At 35.1% G+C, this 21,449-nt stretch overlaps 2 protein-coding genes across 3 annotated transcripts; both read right to left on the reverse strand.

Annotated features, from left to right (window-relative positions):
• Positions 1-216: 216 nt before the first annotated feature.
• On the reverse strand, positions 217-2,270 carry LOC112492246 (uncharacterized). Of its 2 annotated transcripts, none has more exons than XR_009638367.1 (2): positions 1,195-2,270; positions 217-839 (listed from the first exon to the last, which is right to left on the reverse strand). XR_009638367.1 is itself a non-coding variant. In XM_048477988.2 (2 exons), the coding sequence occupies exons 1-2, from the start codon at positions 1,338-1,340 to the stop codon at positions 592-594; spliced, it is 372 nt and encodes a 123-aa protein (XP_048333945.2). In that variant the 5' UTR covers positions 1,341-2,270; the 3' UTR covers positions 217-591. The 2 variants fall into 2 exon arrangements, 1 of the variants encoding a protein (XP_048333945.2); XM_048477988.2 differs by having other exon boundaries at positions 1,217-2,270.
• Positions 2,271-16,492: 14,222 nt separating this feature from the next.
• On the reverse strand, positions 16,493-18,769 carry LOC125423261 (ankyrin repeat-containing protein At5g02620-like). The gene is made up of 5 exons (XM_048476932.2): positions 18,685-18,769; positions 17,757-18,310; positions 16,858-17,053; positions 16,614-16,686; positions 16,493-16,529 (listed from the first exon to the last, which is right to left on the reverse strand). The coding sequence occupies exons 1-5, from the start codon at positions 18,767-18,769 to the stop codon at positions 16,493-16,495; spliced, it is 945 nt and encodes a 314-aa protein (XP_048332889.2).
• Between the last annotated feature and the right edge of the window lie 2,680 nt (positions 18,770-21,449).

Raw genomic sequence — 21,449 nt, forward strand, 5'->3', positions numbered from 1 at the left:
AGTTGTTCAAAAATGTAAATAAATAAATAAATAAAAGATTGTTTGTCTTAGTAACAAGCCTTCTACCAGGCAATATCTATGCAGGAAATATAGGCATATAATGTGATGTGTTAAAAATGACCATTTAATGACTTCGCTTTTACCAAATTAATTCATTTTCCTAAAGTTGAAAACGAATCAATGTTCATGAATATATCAATTTTACCCGTGTATATATGTTGCGGTGCCGGAGTAAAAGAGTGCTTTTTTTTTTTTTTTTTTTTCTGGGTGAGGTCGGAGAAGTATGGAAAATAGCTTACCTTCGTTGGTGGAGAAGGTTCAGAAGTGGAAGCAAGGTCAAGGGCATTTTGGTTTTGTTTGTTGAATGCCATCTTATCCACTCTAGCGTGATGAATGAGCTTATCAAGCCGATCGCTGTCAAGTGAAATGGCAATGTGATGGAGCGGTGCATTCCTCGTGAGCATCCTTTTCATTTAACAAGTTGCTGAGTGCATTCTTTTTCAGTATGGTGTCCATTGCCAGATAAAAAACGGAGGGTCATGATTCTGCAAGGCGGAGTGTAAAATATTCCAGCCTTTATTGTTCAATAATTCACAGCATTCCGTACACCATTTTATAATTTCGTCCGTTGCAAGATGAAGCAGCTGCAAGATGAAGAGCAGTGTTTCCTTTTGTATCCTTCATGTAGGCTGCTTCTCTACCAATTGGTAATTTTACAAACAGTTTGACTGCAGGAAGATATCCCGTATTTGCAGCATGATGTAATGGAGTCCAGCCCATCTCATCTGGTTCTTTCAACATTAGATCTCCCATTTGATCTAGGATTCTTCCTATCATTTCTAAATTAAAGAAAAATCAAATATGTTACTTCCAGGAAACAGAAGCATGCATATATATAATAATTATATCAACTGAGAAGAGGATAAAAAAAATAAAAATGAAAAATATTTAGTTTTCATTAATTTGTTAAAAATAATGTGTAGAAGCCTAACACTGAGAATGAATATGAATCTACACACTGTCAACTCCAATTTTTTTCCTTCTCTAGCAAACATTTTTTCGTTTGTTTCCTTCTGGAATAATCTTACACAATATCATTTAAGAAAAAATGTATACAAATAATATAAAGTAAAAGCTATGAACTCCAATTTTCGTTAAAAAAACAGCTATGAACTCCAATTTAATTTATCTTACATATCAAAATATGTCATGGCACCTTCATCTTTGCGTATGGTTGCAGCATGGAGAACGTTTCTGCCATTTGGGCCGGCAGTAGCTGGCGATTTGCAGTTCTCCAATATCTCGTAGACGACGTCGTTATATCCTCTCTCAGCGGCCATATAGAGTGGAGTCTCGCCTGCCTCATTAGCAGAGTACTGAAAATCACCATCTTCACCAAGCTTAGATGACGAAATCGTACGGCTTCATGAAAAGCTGTGTCCTTGTCATCGTTGGTGATGATCCTCAGCATCTGCTTAGCTACTTCAGAACCTCTCTCTTGGTCATGAGGATGAAGAGCTTTCGACTGGTTGATGAGCAACTCTACAATTGAAGCATGCCCATATCTTGCAGCTAAGTGAAGAAGAGTCTCACCTTTCACATTGGTCTGCAACAGCAACGATGGACACAATGCCAGAATCCCTTCCACGAACTCGGTCGGTCGAGTTTTTCTGGAAGTAAGAGATGTGATATAGATATGAAGAACTGTGTTCTTGTTTGGAGTAAGTAAACTTGGAAGTTGGTCCTTTTTTCTGAAATGGAAGGACCAATTTTGCCTTCTACTGCATCCCAGTAGAGTTCATTACCCATGTGGGTGATGATCTCTGCTTCCTCTGTTGTTTCAGCATTTCCCATGTGGTCAGGTGCTTGTTGCATAACGTTGTCAGACTCCTTCTCGGCCTCTTTCGAACTAAAGGGATCCATTTTTTCTCCAAAACACTACTACTGGTCTGGTGAAAAACATAACAAAACAATTGTTAGCAATCCCAATTTTAAAACCACACAGTTTGATATTTGATGTAAGATAAATCATCTTCAAGTGTCACGTGAAAAACATTCTATAATTTTCAAAGTATATATGTAGCTCCTAGCACCTAGCTAGTTGTTTGAGGTTTATAATCTCAATTAATCCAATTTACCAAATTGAAAATTCAAGCATTCAATTGAAAATTTTCAAGTTTGGTACACTCAATTGTATCGGGGACAAAATAGCGGCCAAAAGTATATTTATATTTTTTCTTATTAAAAAAATAAAAAGATTCCTTTCTACCTTCTCCGCCCAAAACACAAACCCCACCCACCCCCCCCCCCCGAGCGTGCGAGAATGGATTAATTAGTTTTATAACCATTAATGGATAACGTTGATTGCAAATGACACAAAAGCTGGTCCAAGTTATCGATAAGAAATGGCAGGTAGCTTGGGAATATTGAACAAATTAAAAGCTGTTTGATGGGAGGACAATAATTCCTGTTAGAAAGGACAAAAGTGATGTAAAAGCATGTGACAACTGCATGCTATGATGGCAAAATAGTAGGCACACAAGGACAACCTCCTGAGCTACAACATGAATGAAAAAGTAAAATATCTATACCTAATGGATGCTCAACTTTTTTTATTTTTTATTTTTTATTTTTTCATATTTATTAATTTTTATTTATGTTTAGAAAATGAACGAAATAAATTAAGCTTGTAAGTGTTTTTGTGAATTATGAAGAAAATAAACAACACATTTCAAGGAAACAAGTGGTACAAAAGCAATTCAAACCCTCACATGCCAAAGGCACAAGTAGATATAATAAAAAATTGAAAAAGTAAGACCCATATCCATATGAGATTATAACTTTCATCGATTGACAATTTGGAAAGAATCTTCAGCTTGATCATAAGTGCTTTAAAGGGTAGCTCCTACCACAACTGGACAAAAGCAAGCAACATATATAGGTCATTACATGACAAAAATAAAAATATAAAAAAATAAAAAAAACCAAAAAACAAAACAAAAATAAGACAAATCACTTTTAAAATATTTAAAAAGAAAAAAAAATATTATTTTTTATTTATTTTATGACTGTAAAATATTACGATATGATCAGGACTTTGAATATATATTATTACCAAAAGAAGATTTTATATATATATATATATATATATTTCCTTTCTTATGTTTTAAACTTTAAAGTAAGAGCCAATACTCGTTTTAGTCAATGTCTATGTATTTTCCAACATAAACAAAAAGTCGATGTTAATGTAACAGTCTAGTCCATCCGCGTGAGATATTGTCTGTTTTGGATCCTGTTCGCACGGTTTTAAAAGGCCTCTAAAGAGAAAGGTGTAACATCCCATCCCGAAGTAAACTGAAAATTTCTCAAGTTGACCGAAGTTTATCATCGTTGACCTTTTGACTTTTGACTCAGTAAGAATTCTAGGTTGACTAAGGCACCATTGCGAAGTACGCATCGACTCGAGTCCATAGACTAGTAGCACATTGAAAAATGAGCTACGGTTTGAAAGTTATGAGTAAAACAAGTTGAGGTCGGAACTGTCTGAGGATGCCACAATTGACTTTTTATTTTTATAAAATTGAGCTTTGACTTACGTATGATTGTGAAGTACCCGTTGATATGAGTTTGAAGACTAGCGGCATGCCCGATTTGGACATGTGGTTAGAAAGTTATGGACTTGTAAGGTTTTTCTGAGACAATTGTTATTATTTATCGATCTGTAAGTATGCGTTAACAGTGATGCCATGTCTAACATTATAAATGGTGCCATGTGTCATGATAAGAAAATGTCATATTTCAGACACTTAAATATTACATTATTTTATTATTATATACTATATTATTATTTTAATATTATTTTATATATTTATTTATTTATTTTCAATTTTCTTTTCTTCTCCCCCACGTGGGGAAAAAAGACCAGGGGACTTTCTCCTTCCTTCCTCCTCCTTCTTCTTCGTCCCGTCGATCCTTCTCTCTCTCTGTTTGCATCTTTTCCAGCCATCGGACGGCCACATGCGCCAGGTGACGGGATGGGCCACGGCTAGGCGAGCCCGAACATTAAATCTTAGGCCGGTTGGCCGACGGACGAGCTGGGATTGGTGCCCAGCACCAAAGACCGGCGTCCTCCCTGTTGGCCGATTTTTCGGCGACTATTGACTGCGTGACTAGTCCTTTCCCATGAATTTGGGCTCCCTGAGTCCGTTTCCAAGCTCGGATTGGCTAAAATCTTGCTAATTCGTGAGATATGACAGAGCCCATTTCGACAGCAACTTCCTATCAGGATTCCAGCGATATCCGGCGGCGGTTGGACCAATTGAAGGTATATTCTTGATGCTATCATCGTATGCTTCAAATTGGTAGCTAGAATGTGAATTATAATTGGGTATTTAGGAAGTTGCCATTGATGGAGATAGGTTGTGTTTATGTTGAAATTGGATAGAGGTTGGACAAGTCCTTAGCCAATTGCCATTACATTTGGGTTCTTAATGATTGTTAGAGGCTAAAGGAATGGTTAATTTAAATTAATTGTTAAGATGTTGAAGAACCCCAAATTTTGAGTTTAGGCCAATCGGCTCACCTTGTATTTTATCCAATTGGGTGGACAATATTGATAATTATTGAGCCGTGGAGTGAAATTGGGAGTTTAGAATCCTAATAGTATTTTCATTTTCTTTATTGAGGCCTAACCAATATTTTCATAATATTTTAGATATCCAATACTAAGCTAGAAGGTGAAAAAGGACCTTTACAGATTGTAAATTTATCTATTATCTTTGATTGGAATTATGGTATGAAAAATTAGAGCTAATATGTGTGTGGATTTATAGATATATATATATATATACACACACACACACATATATTGTGGACATATGATGCATATATATATATATATATATATACATATACATATATGCATCATATATGTTCACAATATATTTTAGATATCCAATACTAAGCTAGAAGGTGAAAAAGGACCTTTACAGATTGTAAATTTGTCTATTATCTTTGATTGGAATTATGATATGAAAAATTAGAGTTAATATGTGTGTTGATTTATATATATATATATATATATATATATATACATATACACACATATATTGTGAACATATGATGCCTATATGTATATGTATATATATACACGGTTAAAGCTTTGGGTATATATATATACAGTCCGTCTATGGTGCGGAAGGTCCTCATGCGAACCACAGTATTGGTGACAATTTTTCATAGTATTGGTGACGATTTTATAAAAAACCGTCGTTAATACTATGAAAAATTGTCACTAATACTGCGGTCCTCATGCGGACCGTCCTCACCATAGAATTTCCATATATATATATATATATATATATATTTATGGAGATGTGTGATTTTATATGAAAATGTATATAATTATATATATACGGATGTTATGTGTGTTTGTATGCGAGTGGATATATGTAATTATATGTATGTATTCTGAAAAGTATTATGATTAATTAGAAAATTAAAAAAATTATTGTCTAATTTGTTATGCTATTTAATTGATTTAAATATAATGTTATATAATATTCATTATATGGTTTGGCAAAATTGATTGTACATATATATTATTATTATTATTGAAAATTTTGTTATATTCAATTATATGATTGTTTAAAAGGATAAAAATGCATAAATTTAAATGTATTTTATAAAAAATTCAAATTTTATAATACTATATTATATTATTATAAAAATATAATATTATAAAATTTTTATCGATTTTTGATGCACCATACATGTATCGGTGTTCTGTAGTTGTGGATGTGATTAGCGCGCAAGCTGATTTATAGGGTTGTCTTGTGGTTGACATCGGACCGAGGGCAGACTGGGTATAATGCACAGTGAGCATCAGTCACCCCCCTCCATGGCGAGGACGCCTGTGAGCAGCGGCGCAGTGGGATGCCACGCGACTGTATGCTGGTTTCTCTCCTTAACCTCCCTGTTAGACAGTGCTTTGGGATGCTGGATATCGTATGACACCATTGGTATATAGTATGTGCATCAAGTATCTTTGTCGATATATATATATATATATTTTATATTTGTATGTATCATATTGTACGGGGACAGCGATCCAATGTCGTCCATGAAGAGCTAGCCTGTAACTATATTGTTTATGAATACAGGGGATTGGACGGTCAATCTAGGCAACCACCCCGGACTGTATTGGTAGCAGGGTGTCGGCGACAACTGAAATCATAGATTGTGCAGCATGTTGTAGGGTATCATTTGTACCCCTGATACGAGTGTATATTTCATAATATATTTTGAATTTTAAAATATTATGTGACCTTGTACTATTCTATCTATTTATAACGTGATTTCCTAATATTACACTTAATTACTTTTATTGTCATTACTATTATTAATATTATTCTCGTTATTAATATTACAATTATTATTTATCAGAATTATATTTACAATTATTTTCATTATTACTAATATTATCATCATCATTATGATTATTATTATTATTATTTCTATTATTGCCATTATTTATTTTTATTTTTATTATTAGTATTATTTCTATTATTATTATTTTTATCATATGGTATATCCGGATAAGTATCATAGCCTACGGGTAAGAAAGATAGCTATTGGGCAAGTATAATAGTCCTTGGACAAGTGATAGTCTTTGGGCAGGTAAGATAGTTTTTGGGACAGCTGTGATTATGTGATAGCCCTTGGACAAGTGATTACCGTCGGATAAATATGACAGATGATATTAATACTATTTTTATCATGAAAATGACTACTATTATTATTATTGTTGTTAATGTGATGATTGTTTTATTTTTATTTTTCCTATATTACGCATCGATATATTTTGTAAAACAATATTTGAAATGTATTTAAAATGTACGGTAATAAGTGGGTGGTGTGGGCAAACGTGAATGATTAAAGGTATATTTGATTGTTTATTTAGTTGATTATTCCTATTGCATATATATATGTATATGTTTTATACAAATCGTTATCGAAGTGCTAGCATTGTGGAAATCATTGTAGTAAGATGGGAGGGATACGGTGGTACCATATAGGAGTGTGCAGGTAAATTTTATGGTAAGTCTTTCCTTTAGGGGAGATGTTGTCGGATTTTCCACTGAAATATTCGGTGGTGTTTTCCTAGGATCAGGGCTTGTCAAGGGTTCCGATGAGAGGTCTTGGACCGGTTCTCCTTTCCAACCGATGTTGGATCTTACAATCCTCCCCTCTTGGGGCCTAGCGTCCTCGCAGGCATACCGATTCGAGAACTTGGCTTTAATACCAACTATACCAGCCCAGTTCACCAGCATGTGATATTGTCCTCTTTGGACCTCGCTCACACGATTTTAAAAGGCCTCTTAAGGGAAAGGTATCCACAGCCTTATAAGTCATGCTTCGTTTTCCTTTCCAACCGATGTAAGATCTCACATTAACGTGTAAAAGGAGGAAGATATATAAGTAGCGTGGGATAATGTTGTCAAGGTTAATTACAAAAGCACTTTATCAAGAAAAGTTTTATGTACAAATATCTTATCAAATCTCTCATGCAACCACATGACTGACTCAAGCATATGAATTCGGTGTAACATTTTCATAGGACCAATGTAATATAAAACGTGAATTTGATTCATATTTTTCCAAATATGGACAAAACGTGTATCCACATAAAGTAACCGTACGTGGTAACAATCGACAAAACTCAAACCCCACAAAAATAAATGTTTTATCTTCATTTATATGGCCCTTTTCTTGTTGACTCAAAAAGTCTTCTTTAGTTAATTTCTTCCCCTCTTTTTCTTACCCTGCATTATTTATTAAAAAAGCATAGGTTATATAGTCTTAATCTTGTTGCTAGAGCTAAAAATAGGCTCCATTGGCTCAGTTTCAGCTCCATTAAACTCGGTTCATACAAAAACTGAATCAATCTTAAATAATCAATAGAGGTTACGAATTAAACTTGAACAATAAATGAAGTTTATAAGTAGTTTAAATTTGTCAATTATATATATTTATATAAAATTATATTATCAATTTGAACATATTAAATACTTATAGAAATAAATAATATTTTTACATATTTTATTATATAGTTTTTTTAAAAGTTAATAGAATAGGTGGAATTTATTAATAATTTAATACTACAAAGAATATTAGATGTACAAGTTTTTAGTCTTTTGTATAATAATAAATCAAGTGGATCTGAGTTAATTTTGAATAAGATATTTAAAATTTTACAAGTTTGATATCAATTTGGATATTCTTAAAATAATATAAGTTGAATTTGAGAATGCTAATGCTTAACGAAATTCGGTTTATTACACCCCTTAATTTGTTGCTGTCTCTCTTTTAAAACAAATATTTGTTTATCTAAAAAGAATAAAGACAAAAAGATATATAGTACTTTCTCATCAAATCCAAACAAAAACTACTTGATATATGTGCTCTATATGCATGTGATGATAGCTAGCTGGAGTTCAATATATGGTTAATCCAGATGATATAGCCAATCAACTAAAATTTGTGTTCATTAATTTGCTCGTATTCTAGTTATAAGATGGGGGAAAAAAACACTTTAAATATATAATCTTTGGTTCTTGTAATTTGCAAATTTATCGTTATTTTTTTAAAAAATTTATTAAATTAGAGGATTGGGGGATTTTCGCCGTGGAACATAATGCTAGTATTTGCTCATTTAGTTTTTCTTTTTGATGTAGATATATATATATATATATACATTATTTTTTGAAAAATGATTGTCACATTAGAATAAAAAGAATAAAAATCAACAACCAGATTTTTTGTTTGCACTCTCCCTATTTGGTTTCTTTCAATTTCTCTCTATTTTTTCTCAGTTTTCTTTTCTTTATTTTTTAAAAATATAATTTATATTTTTTTCACTTTTTATTTATTTATTTATTTTTTTAGGTGGGTAAATTCTATAATTAACCTTTATATAAAAACTTGTATCATATGCAATATGAAAGCGTTATGGTATTTATATTTTGTCAAATTCAAACATGTAAATTTGATACATAAGATGAAAGCAAAAGTGTGAAATCCCACATCGGTTGGAAAAGGAAACGAATCATGCCTTATAAGAGGGTGTGAATACTTTTTCCTTGTGACGCGTTTTGACAAAACCATATGGACTAGGCCCAAAGCAGACAATATCTCATGCAGGTGGACTGGGCTGTTATAGTTTGTATCAGAGTTGGTTGCCTGGGCCAGTGGGACTGGCAGGTGAAGGGGAAGGACCCTTAACCCGTGAGACGCATTACTGTCTCCTAGAGATACGTAGAAAATCATGAGGGGAAGGTTTGGGCTCACCACCTTGCTTCCAAAGCGGACAGTATCTCGGTTGGGCCTAAGAGGGCCGGGCCAGTGGGACTGGTAGGTGAAAGGGTGAGACCCTTAACCACTGAGACGTGTTTTCACAAAACGGTGCAGGTTGGGCTCAAAGCAGACAATATCTCATGCAGGTGGACTGGACTGTTACAATTGGTATCAGAGCCGAACCCGGATCGGTGTACCAGTGAGGATGCTGGGCCTCAATGGGGGTGGATTACGAGATCCCAAATCAGTTGGAAAGGGGAACGAAACATACCTTATAAGACGGTGTGGATACCTGTAACAGCCCAGTCACCCGCATGAGATATTGTTCGCTTTGGATCCAGCCTGCATGGTTTTATCAAAATGCATCTCGGTGGTTAGGGGTCCCACCTCTTCACCTGCCAGTCCCATTAGTCCGGGCCTTCCAGGCCCAACCAAGATACTATCTGCTTTGGAAGCAAGTTGGTGAGCCCAAACCTTCTCCTCATAGTTTTCAACACATCTCAAGGGAAAGGTATCTACACCATCTTCTAAGGCATGCTTCGTTCCTCTTTCCAACCGATGTGGGATCTCACAATCCGCCCCCCTTGGGGCCCAGTGTCCTTGCTGGCACACTGATCCGGGTACTAGATCTGATACCAACTGTAATAACCCAGTCCACCCGCAAGAGATATTATCCGCTTTGGGCCCAGCCCGCACGGTTTTGTCAAAACGCATCAGTGTTTAGGGGTCCCACCCCTTCACCTGCCAGTCCCACTGGCTCGGGCCTCCCAGGCCCAACCAAGATACTGTTCGCTTTGGAAGCAAGGTGGTTAGCCTAAACATTCCCCTCACAGTTTTAAACGTGTCTTAAGGGAAAGGTATCCATATCTTCTTTTAAGGTATGCTTCGTTTTTCTTTCCAACCGATATGAGATCTCACATACTGGTGTTCTATACTGGAGTTACATGGATATGATTAGTGAGCATGATTAGGCCATTGGACTTAAGGGCTAGCAGGGTATAACGCACAGTGAGCATCAGCCGCCCCCTCCATGACCAGGTGACTGTTGATAGCATCGGCCCGGTGGGATGCCAAGGTGACCGGATGCAGGTTCTCTTTTAACCTTCCCGTTAGAGGGTGCTTTGGGATGCTGGGCACCGTCAGACATCATTAGTATATGGTATGGTGCGTTAGGATATTTTGACATGATTTCTTAAATGAAAATATGTTTTAAAATTAATGGATTTAATTGTGGTCTTATTATTTAATTAATTGGTGTCTCTTATTTTATTTATTGCATGTTAATTGAATTTTATTTATTAATTAGTATTTCTTGATTATTTCATTGATTTAATTCTTGATTGATTAATTTGATTTATGCTAGATGCTTCTAATATGAATTTTAGCATTTATTTATTTATATATTGTGACCTTGTGTACCTCAGGTATTCTATTATAAATTCTATTAATTGTTATTTAATTATTCTCAAGGTAAAATTTAATTTAGCAATATTTCATTTATTTTAATTATGGACTTTTCTTATTTTGGAATATACGAATTATGGGGTTTTCTAAAAGTGTTTTAAAAAGGGGAACATTTCCATCTGAGTGAATTGTGAGATTCCACATCGATTGGAAAGGAGAACGAAGCATACTTTATAAGAGGGTGTGGATACTTTTCCCTTGTTGACATGTTCCCATGAGGGAAGTAAAACCGTGAGGGGTAAGATTAGGCTAGCCACCAAGCTTCCAAAGCGGACAACATTCTGATTGGGCTGGGAGGCTTGGGCCAGTGGGATTGACAGGTGAGGGGTGGGACCCCTAACCATTAGGACGCGTCTTGACAACACTGTGTGGGCTGGGCCGAAAGCGGACAATATTTACATGTGGGTGGTCTGGGCTGTCACAGTTGATTTTGAAAATGTATGAATTTTACAAGCTTTTAGATGCCCCATATATGTACTTGTAATAGCCCAGACCACCCGCATATGGATATTGTCCGCTTTGGGCCCAAAGCGGACAATATCTCATATGCGGGTGGTCTGAGCTATTACCAAAGCGGACAATATCTCATACAGGTGGATTGGACTGTTACAATACATTTCCTTTGAGACGCTTTTTGATAAAATCGTACGAGCTAAACCCAAAGTAGATAATATCTCATGCGGGTGGACTGGGCTATTACAATTGGTATCAGAGCTGGTTGCCTGAGCCAGTGGGACTGGTAGGTGAAAGGGTGGGACCCCTAACCCGTGAGACTCGTAGAAAATCGTGTGGGGAAGGTTTGGGCTCACCACCGTGCTTCCAAAGTGGACAGTATATCAGTTGGGCCTAGGAGGCCCGGGCCAGTGGGACTGACAGGTGAAGGGGTAGGATCCCTAACCATTGAAAAGCGTTTTGATAAAACCGTACGGGCTGGACCCACAGCGGATAATATCTCATGTGGGTGGAATGAGCTATTACAAAAAGGGTATCTGTTTTCATTGAAGTTTCCAACTCAAGCATAGACTTCTATCTAGATAGTTAGCAAAGGGTACCTTTTTGAAAGAGTTTTCTGATCTCAAAAATTTCCAACTAAGGGTCTCAAAGTTAAAATTTTTCTTACTTAAGTGCCTATTATGATGTAACAATATCAATCAAATGGGCCTTAGACAAAACAAGAGGTGTGAGAAAAAATTAGGAAAGTTTGAATAATTTTTTGGTCGTGGTGATCGATTACATTTTCTTTTGATAGATAAGTTTTATATAACTACGGACACGTTGATGAACCAAACTTAATTATGGACCTAATTAAATTTAAAAGAAAAGAATATTTTGTCATTTGAACAATATCAATCGGAAATCAAATTAATATTAGTTTTAAATAACTTTAAAAGCTAATTTCAATTTTCATGAGAAAAATAAAATCCTTAGCCCGTAAAGACTCGAATTTCTAAGTGGAAAGGTGTCCAGATCATGGTACTGTACTGAGGTCATTGCAGGGGCTACACACTTTTTTGTCTTTTTGTTTTTTAACTGCGATGGATTTTTATGCATTTGTTTTAGGTTAATATATATTAGTGCCTTTTATTTTTTCCTTATGTCCTAAAAGTCACATGTCAATAACAAAACCATCAAGTACTAATGGAACCTTGACAGTTATTTTTAACCCTAAATTATATTTTTCAGTTTTCTGTTTTTTAATAAAAATGGGTTTAAAAGGTTTAAAATAGATGAACCATTGGAGTTCCATGGCATTTAACGATTTTGTCATAATGCCTAACTAGTTTTATAGACTCCAAAATGAACTTTGCTTAAACTAAAGGCGCTAAAGTGCTTTTAAAGCTTTGTTTTCTTTTAGTTATTTACCCCGGTGCGGGATATTCAAAGTTAAAAACATTACATAAGAAAATAATTTCAAAGATAACCTTTATAACAATCTAATAGTTATAATGTTGAACAACTTAATGATAAAATTACTATTTTGGATAACAAAAAAATTATTGACTTTTCAACAAATTTAGTTAATATATATTAAATTACCATCATTCTCGCTTTGGTCCTTACAATATTAATTTTTTCAATGGATAATAGAATGATTCAAGCTTAGGTATATGGAATTTTTAAGTAGTTAGAATGTAACACCCCGTCCCGAATCATGTCGGAATTTTTGCACGTTGACCAAGGTTGACTGTTGACCGTTGACCGAAGGGGTCAAAAGTTGACTTTTTGTTCCGGTTGGAATTCGAGGTTGACTGAGGTACTGTTACAAAGTACACGTTGGCACGAGTTCGTAGACTAGTAGCACGTTGAAAACGGGGTTACGGTTTGAAAGTTATGAGCAAAACAAGTTGAGGTCCAAACTGTCCAAGGAGTGCCGGGGTTGACTTTTTATTCATGCAAGGTTGAGCTTTGACTCATACATGGTTGTGAAGTGCTTGTCGATACGAGTCCGTGGACTGGCGGCACGTCCGATTTGGACATGTGGTTTAAAAGTTATGGACCTGTAAAGTTTTTCAAATACCGTATTATTTTATTATTATTTTTACACGTGGCACATCGACTTACTGAAGGTGACCATGTGTCACCATGGTGAAATGCCACATGTCAACCATGTGTAAAATCAAATTATTTTTATTATTATTTTAAATAATAATATTTTTGTTTAATTATTTAATTATTTTATTTATTTCTTTTCCTTTTCCTTTTCTTTTCTTTTTTCTTTTTCTTTTTCTTTTCTTTTCCCCACGTGGGAAAACACCTGTTTTTCTTTTTTTTTCTTTTTTTTCTTTTCCTTTTCTTTTCTTTTTTCCCTTCTTCTTCCCCGAAACACACACACACGCACAGTACCTTTCTCTTTCTCTCCCGACCGTCCCTCTCTCTCCTGTGTTTTCAAATTCCGGCCACCTACACAGTACACGCGCCGGCCGGAGAAGCCGCCGGCCGTCAGAATTTCTCTCTCCTCTTTTCTTGTGCTTTCCGGCCAGCCCAGTCCCAATTAAGCCTCATCTCCCCCTATTTTGGGTCCTCTGAATCCAAAAATGGCCTCCAATCCCAAAAATTCGAAGCGGTTTGCGAGATACGAGGGATTGAAAACCGGCCGAACCTTCCCGACCAAATTCCGGCCACCTCCGGCGGAATTGGGGTCGATGGAGACCGGATTTGTGATCCTCGTCCCACGAGCTTCGATTCGGTATATCATTCGACCATTTTGGTTAACGTTTGTGTTTTGACCCTCCGGGTACCGTGCACGTACTGGTGTTCTAGGAGCACCGGTGAGTCGTAGAATTGATCCCGTGGTGGATCATGGTTTAATTGCGTGCTCCAGGTGAGTGACCCACCTTCAAATTAATTTTGGGGAATTTAATTTGTGAATATATATTATGTGTGATTTAAATATTTGGAATTTAATTTCTTGTGCCAAATATTTATTGGATTTATTGTGGAATTATTTATGAATTTATTGGATTTAAGAAAATGCGTATTTTATAAAATTATGCCATGTGAAATTATTTTATGGTTTTGAGGATTTTGAAATTGGTGTGGTTTTAATGGTAAATTGGGCACGATTTGATTTTCAAATATTTCAAAGAAAATATTTGGTTATGTTGGTGATTTCAATTTTTATAAAATATGCCCATGGAATATTTTGAGGTTTAATTATTATAATTCGAGAAATTATTTATGCTTGGAAAAATATGGATATTTGAATTGATGAATTTGGGAGTTGGTGGATTTGAAAATCATGGAATTTATGGTATTGATTATAAAGAAATTGTGGAGAATTTCCCGGTTCAAGCGGATGGATTATGCCCGCTATGCTTATGAAAATGTGAAATTTGTTTTATAATTTAAATTTGTGGATTTTATGATTTTTGGATGCACCGTGCACGTACTGGTGTTCTGTTTATATGTGATATGGTTAGTGTGCACACGGTTGTGATTAGCGCGCAGGTGGGTGTGAGTAGCGCGCAGGTGATATTATGATTAGCACGCAGGTGGGTGTGAGTAGTGCGCGGTTGATATTATGAGGTTGTCCTGTGGTTGCCATCGGATGAGGGTAGGCCACCCCCCATGGCCGGGACACCAGGTTAGCAGCGGCGCAGTGGGACGCCACGCGACCGTATGCCGGTTTCTTTCTATAACCTCCTGTCTGGCGGTACCTTGGGACGCTGGGTACTGTTGGCGCCACTGGTATATAGTGGGTGCATCAACTGATTTTCATAACTGTGTTTTAAAAATAAAATGTTTTGAAACTGTATTGGAATTAAAAATATAATTATTACTGTTCTGGTATTTATTTGGTTGGGGATCTTAAATTGGTTTAATTTTCTCTATACTTAATTATTCAATAAATTAATTTCCTTTAAATCAAAATTGTCGGATGCTTGACTTATTATATTCTATTTGATATTTAGTGAATTAATTGATATCTTGGTTTTCGGGGATTACGAACAAGGGTTTTGTGAAAAGGTTTTAAAAGGGGAACTTTTCCAACTGAGAGAATTGTAAGGGTTTTGAGAGAAATTATTATTTCCAATTAATTAATTATTTATATACTTATTACCGTGGTATTATATTGTACAGTAGTTAGGGTCACTCACTGAGATGATTAGCATCTCACACTCTTAAATTCCGTTCCTCTAGGTACCAGGTTGTCGGTGTTCATCCAGAGCGGACTTGATCTTCATCGCTGTTTTACTTCGTGAAGTACCCTGTTCTTCTTTATTGCAGTTGTACTATTTCTTTCACTCTTGTTGTATTTATTTTGCACTGGGTTGCTGCTGTTGTTTTATTTTTGAAGTGCTGCAATTTGTGGAATCAATTTGTAGTCTGTGGGAGGAATAAGGGGATGTTGTTAGAAGTGTGTTTTCAGTGCAGGTAATTTGTGGTAAGTAAATCCCTTAGGGGAGACTCTGCCGGATTTTCCGTTGGAGGGTTCGGTAGGGTTTTCCTGGGATCAGGGCTGTCTAGGGTTCCGAGGAAGGAATTCTGGACGGGTCCTGACATAGAAAGTAGATTAGTATGTTTATCAAGCGATGTCAAGAGTATAGATGTTACCATACAAGTTTGAGTAATCCATAATAGTTTCTACGGTTTGGTCTGCAAAATCCTTATATATTCATAGAACTATTTAAACAAGGGATTGAACAAAACAAGAAAGTACTTCTCATATCCTTTTTTTTTGTTTTCTGTTTTTTTTCTCGGTGCCATAAATGAGTTGAGAGGTTAGAAAAAAGATAAAAAGCTCCTGGTAGATACACTAAGGATTCTTTTTCGGACAAACTAATGTTATTTCACTCCCATGGAATGTCTTTTAGCTTATGATTAGTGAAGTTTGGCGTCGAAGTGCCCTAAGTTAGATTTCCATAAAAAAAGAAACAGAAAAAAAAAAAAAAAAGAAGAAGAAGATATAAGTGAGATTTTGTATATAAGTCAATATTGCAACGTTTATCTATAGTTAGAAGCATTAAAATTGCTATGAAGTAATTGATTATTCACTTAGTTTTTCTTTTTATCACTTTGAGAGACAAAAGAAACATATAATACCAAAATTAAAATTTAAAGAGATGGCGAGAAATTAGAACGCTGTAAAAAGTAAAATTTTGTCCCGGGAGGTAATACAAACATTAATGCAACAGCTTGACCCCTACTCCCCGGAGTACAACTCTACCACCTCTCACAAACCATGTCCAACATGAGGCGGCAGAGTGGTACTGCACGGTGCAACCACCTAACTGATTTAGCATCCACAACTCTTCTTGAATAGTTGGTAAAAAAAAAAAAAAATGAAGACAGACAATCCAATGACACATGTGCCTGTAACAAATGCAGCCACCATGGCTGCCATGGCCAAGGTAGTGAGGGCAAAGGCTGTTAAAAAGTACCATGATAACGTTGACACATCATCTCTAAATCTCAAAAAGATGTGGATAGAGACAGCAGAACTAGAGAGGGCCATGGTTAAGGTATCCATAATGACAAACGTCTTGAATGCTGGGCTTTTTCCAAGTATTGGAGTGCCTTTTTTTCACTAAAAAAAACCTCCAGGTACAGTAAAACCCGTTGTAAAAGTTACTGTGGCAATCAGTGCAGCAACTATCAAATTAGTGTTTTGTGCTTTTTCTAGCTCATTTAAAGCGGAGTTTTCCCGTCCATTTTCTTCCACTTCATTGTTTAAGCGAGGTATTCGAAGGCCCAACCTCAGACCGTGTTTTTGCAAACGTCGTTTAAAGTATTTCTGCATTGATAAATTTCTATCTATTAATCTTGAATAAGGTTTACAAAGATATATATCATTCATTTTCCTATATTCTGATAGACTTACCATCACAATCTTTATTATTAGCCATTGAATTGCCATGTATTTGAGTTTTATACAAGTCGGTGAGAGGAAGATAAAATGAATTTTCTATAGACTCATATATACTCTAAATGCACAACATCCCTTGAAGCAATCCAAAAGGATGATAAAAAAAGATTATGATGAAAACCGTTGTGATGATCTTAAAGTGACAGTTCCTACTTTTCTTATATCAATATAAGATTTGTGCTTCAAGATTCTATTATTATTATTATTATTATTATTAATATTATTGTTGTTGCTGTTATTATTATTATTTGTGTTTTTTAACAGTTGATCAAAAAAGTAAATAAATAAATAAAAGATTGTGTCTTAGTAACAAGCATTCTACCAGGCAATATCTACGCAAGAAATAAAGGCATATAATGTGATGCGTTTAAAATGACCAATTACTGACTTCACTTTTACGAAATCAATTCATTTTTCCTAATGGTTAAAAAGAGATTAATCTTCATGAATATATCAATTTTACCCGTGTATATGTGTTGTGGCGGCGGAGTAAAGAGTGTTTTTTTTTTTTATTTTTTTATTTTTTTATTTTTATCTGGGTGTGGTTGGAGAAGTATGGAAAACAGCTTACCTTCCTTGGTGCAAAAACTTTAGAAGTGGAAGCAAGGTCGAAGGCATTTCGATTTTGTTTGTTGAATGCCATCTTATCCACTCTAGGGTGGTCAATGAGATCATCAAGCCGGTCACTATTAAGTGAAATGGCAATGTGATTGAGCGGTGTATTCCCTTTAGCATCCTTTTCATTTAACAAGTTGCTGAATGCATTCGTTTTCAGTATAGTGTACACTGCCAGTTGATAGACGTCATTGTTCTGCACCGCAGAGTGTAAAATATTCCGGCCTTCTTCGTTCACTAATTCATAGCATTCTGGACACCAGTTTATAATTTCTGATATTATCTCCTTACAATTTAAAGCAGCTGCAAGATGAAGAGCAGTGTTTCCTTGTTTATCTTTCTTGTAGGCTGCTTTTTCTCTACCAATTGGTAATTCTAGAAGCAGTTTTACTGCAGGAAGATATCCCATTTTTGCAGCATGGTGTAATGGAGTCCAGCCCATTTCATCTGCTTCTTCCAACATTTGAGCTCCCTTTCCTCCCATTTTTCCTAGGATTTCTTTAATCATTTCTAAATTGAAGAAAAATCAAATGTGTTACTTCCAGGAAACAGAATTAGCATTATATATAATAATCCGAGAAGAGGATAAAAAAAAAAAAAAAAAAAAGTAAAATAATTAGTTTTCATTTATTTGTTAAAGAAAATATGCTGGAGCGTAATCGTGAGAATAAATATGAATCTACACATGGTATCTGGGAAAATATGTAACTAAATTCTTCATGGCTGAACCTGTTTAGCCTGAGTTTTTGAAGATTTATATATCAGCACGCAGTAGTGCCATGGAAACCATACAGTAATATGTTGTTGTTCGACTAGACATAAATGGATTAACATTTTATAAACAATTTTCTATATATATATACACACAAAAAATTTCACCATACCTTCATCTTTGCGTATGGTTGCAGCATGCAGAACATTTCTGCCATCAGGACCACCAGTAGCCGGTGATTTGCACTCGTCTAACATCTTAGACACTAGGTCACTGTATCCTCTCTCGGTCACCACCACAGAGCTCCATTTTTTCCCTCAAAATAAATTCACAAAATGGGTCGCAGTGAGCTTTTTGGGTCGGATCAATAAGAATTCGCATTATCAACTCTAACAGCAGTCTTCATTGATCAATATCTCCAACACGCTTAGATGGTTAAATCGAACAGCCTCATGGAAAGCTGGATCTTGATTTTGATTACGTATCCTCACCATCTTCTTGGCTGCTTCTACACCTCTCTCAAGGTTTTCAGGATGAAGAGCTTGTGCATGTTTAATGAGCATCTCCACTACCGAAGCATGTCCGTACCTTGCTGCTATGTGAAGGGGAGTCTCATTTTTTTGTATTGGGCTGCATCAGCAGTGCCGGACATTTTTCAAGCATTTTGTTAACAAACTTGGTTGTATCTGGATCTTCAGTGGTTCTTGATGTGATACAGATATGAAGGATTGTGTTCTTATTTGGAGTAAGCTTTGAAGCTCGTCTTTCCTTGCCAACATGGCATTGTTGATTTCGCCTTTTGCTGCAGCCCAGTATAGTTCACGTCCCATGTTGGTTACGGTCTCCGTTTGCTGCTCTGTTTTGTCCCCTGCTTTCTCTGTTTTGTCCTCTGCTTCCGCTATTTTGTCCTCTGTTTTCTGGTACTCCTTTTGTTGAATAAGTTCATCATCTTTCTACTGAGCCTCATGCAAACTTAAGGAATCCATTTTTCCACCAAACAGTGGTTTGGCGGACTAAATTGGGCTCCTTTTTGCGTTCTAGTTAACCTTCCTTAGCTTTACAAAGTATTGATTAAACTACTGAAGTTTAGAGATATGGAATTGGCTCAATAATTTGAATGTTTTTGTATTGATCTCAAGCATAACTTGGCTACTAAATAAACATTTTAATAACTAAACAAATAGAAGAAAGACAAACTTTTTAGTCAATTGCAAGTTGCATGCAATAAACGTGCATATAAACAGCGGGTTTTGCAGTACGTTTAGAATTAATGTACACCAAACATTCAACCACCAATTTTATAATAAAAAATTCCTTGTTCAGACCTTTATGCTGAGTTCATGGTAGACTTGGCCTATTAGGAAAATCTTTATTTTTAATTATTTGTTTAAAATCAGTGGGTTTCAGTTAAAAACATAATAAAATATTAACAGCAACAATAATATTAGTTAGCAGCAAATAAGCTTCACATAAATTTAGTGGTATTTCTTTTTTAAAAGTTGAAAAACATCATATTTTTAGCGTCCTTAGGATAATCTAACATGGGTAAAGAAAGTATTAATATAAGCTGCTGGCTTGACTGAATGACAAGTCCTAACTTCTAAGTTAATATAAGTTGCTGGCTTGACTGAATGACAAGTCCTAACTTCTAAGTCCCCTTTGGATACTGAAGCGAACAAGGTCATGCGTGTAAAATCTTAAATTTATGCGCACAGCCATTTGGCAACATGGCACTGGCAGGGCTTTAATTAACAACTAACATTTTTTTTTCTTTTCTGTTCACTCAAATCGACTACGCATCCATGTCTTGTCCCTGGAGAAAGAATTGTAGGGCCTTACATTTATTTATAATTTGGAAAAATACCAGGCCTGTTGTTTCAAAAGAGGCTATCATTTGTCAATTGCTTTCGTTTTTTCTTTCCCCCGTTACAGAGTTCATCATAAGAAAAATTATAAAAATATATATATATATATGTATATATCCTTAAGGATTATAGCATCATCATTTGCGATTTAACAATTTAAAGATTTACAATAATTTTCAAATTTATTATTGACATGAATTCTTTAATAACAAATGTCAACATCAAATTTTAGTATTGATTTTCCAATGGCAAATATTAAAAAAAAAAAAAAAAAGACAATACCAAATTACTATTCTTTCATTATATTAAAGTTTAATCACATTTATTTATCTTATAATCGGGTTTATTTATCTTGTCTTCATCCACCTTCTTTTATATTGAACTTCTTCTATTTCTCATAGATCAATGGAATCGAAGAAAAAAACATTATGAAGATAATCTAAATGATATAGAGCAAAAATAAATGATGAGAATGAAGAAGTTATTATGAAGAACCTGTGATGAATCCAATTTCGATAGAAATTAAATTTATAATATATTATTTATATTATAACAATTTCCTTACCGTTGCCTTTTAAAATTTGTGACTAGTCCTACTGTCATTGCCAATATTACCGTTGCTTTCAGAATTGATGTGCCTATTTAATTCGATTGATTCTCCAGACTTTATCCATTAGAAATATGTAGAGGAAGGAATGGTGAAGAAGAAAAAAAATGTACGGAAAGAGTGCTGCAGTAGAAGTGCTCTCTCTAGAAATTGGCCATGGGTCCCACTTCAAGATTATTTTACCAATAAATCAAACATTGGTCCAAATAAGCCGTGTAGATCTCATATAATGGTATTCACTGTTAAATTTGTCAACCAAAAAGGGAATTGGCAAAATCATTTTTTTATTTTTTATTTACAATAATTTTTTTCATATTCTAAGATTTCGAACTTGAACCCACAATTTTCTCAAATATAGATATAAATAATATATTAATTAAATTAACCTTATTAACAATATACAATGGCTCGTTGGAGAAGCAAAATAGGAGCAGATTTCTATATTTTAGCAACGACATAAGTCCA

Source organism: Ziziphus jujuba, chromosome 3, assembly GCF_031755915.1.
Source record: "Ziziphus jujuba cultivar Dongzao chromosome 3, ASM3175591v1".
Taxonomy (NCBI): Eukaryota; Viridiplantae; Streptophyta; class Magnoliopsida; order Rosales; family Rhamnaceae; genus Ziziphus; species Ziziphus jujuba.

Bases quoted from the DNA above. Each gene is read 5' to 3' on its own strand.
- LOC112492246 (XM_048477988.2), bottom strand. From the start codon at position 1,340: ATGGCCGCTGAGAGAGGATATAACGACGTCGTCTACGAGATATTGGAG. The intron at 840-1,216 runs GTGCCATGACAT...TCTTTAATTTAG, and splicing joins AACCATACGCAAAGATGAAG to AAATGATAGGAAGAATCCTA.
- LOC125423261 (XM_048476932.2), bottom strand. From the start codon at position 18,769: ATGTTAGACGAGTGCAAATCACCGGCTACTGGTGGTCCTGATGGCAGA. The intron at 18,311-18,684 runs GTATGGTGAAAT...TCTTCAATTTAG, and splicing joins AACCATACGCAAAGATGAAG to AAATGATTAAAGAAATCCTA. The intron at 16,687-16,857 runs GTTTTTTTTAGT...ACTTTTTAACAG, and splicing joins GGGTTTTACTGTACCTGGAG to CCTTTGCCCTCACTACCTTG.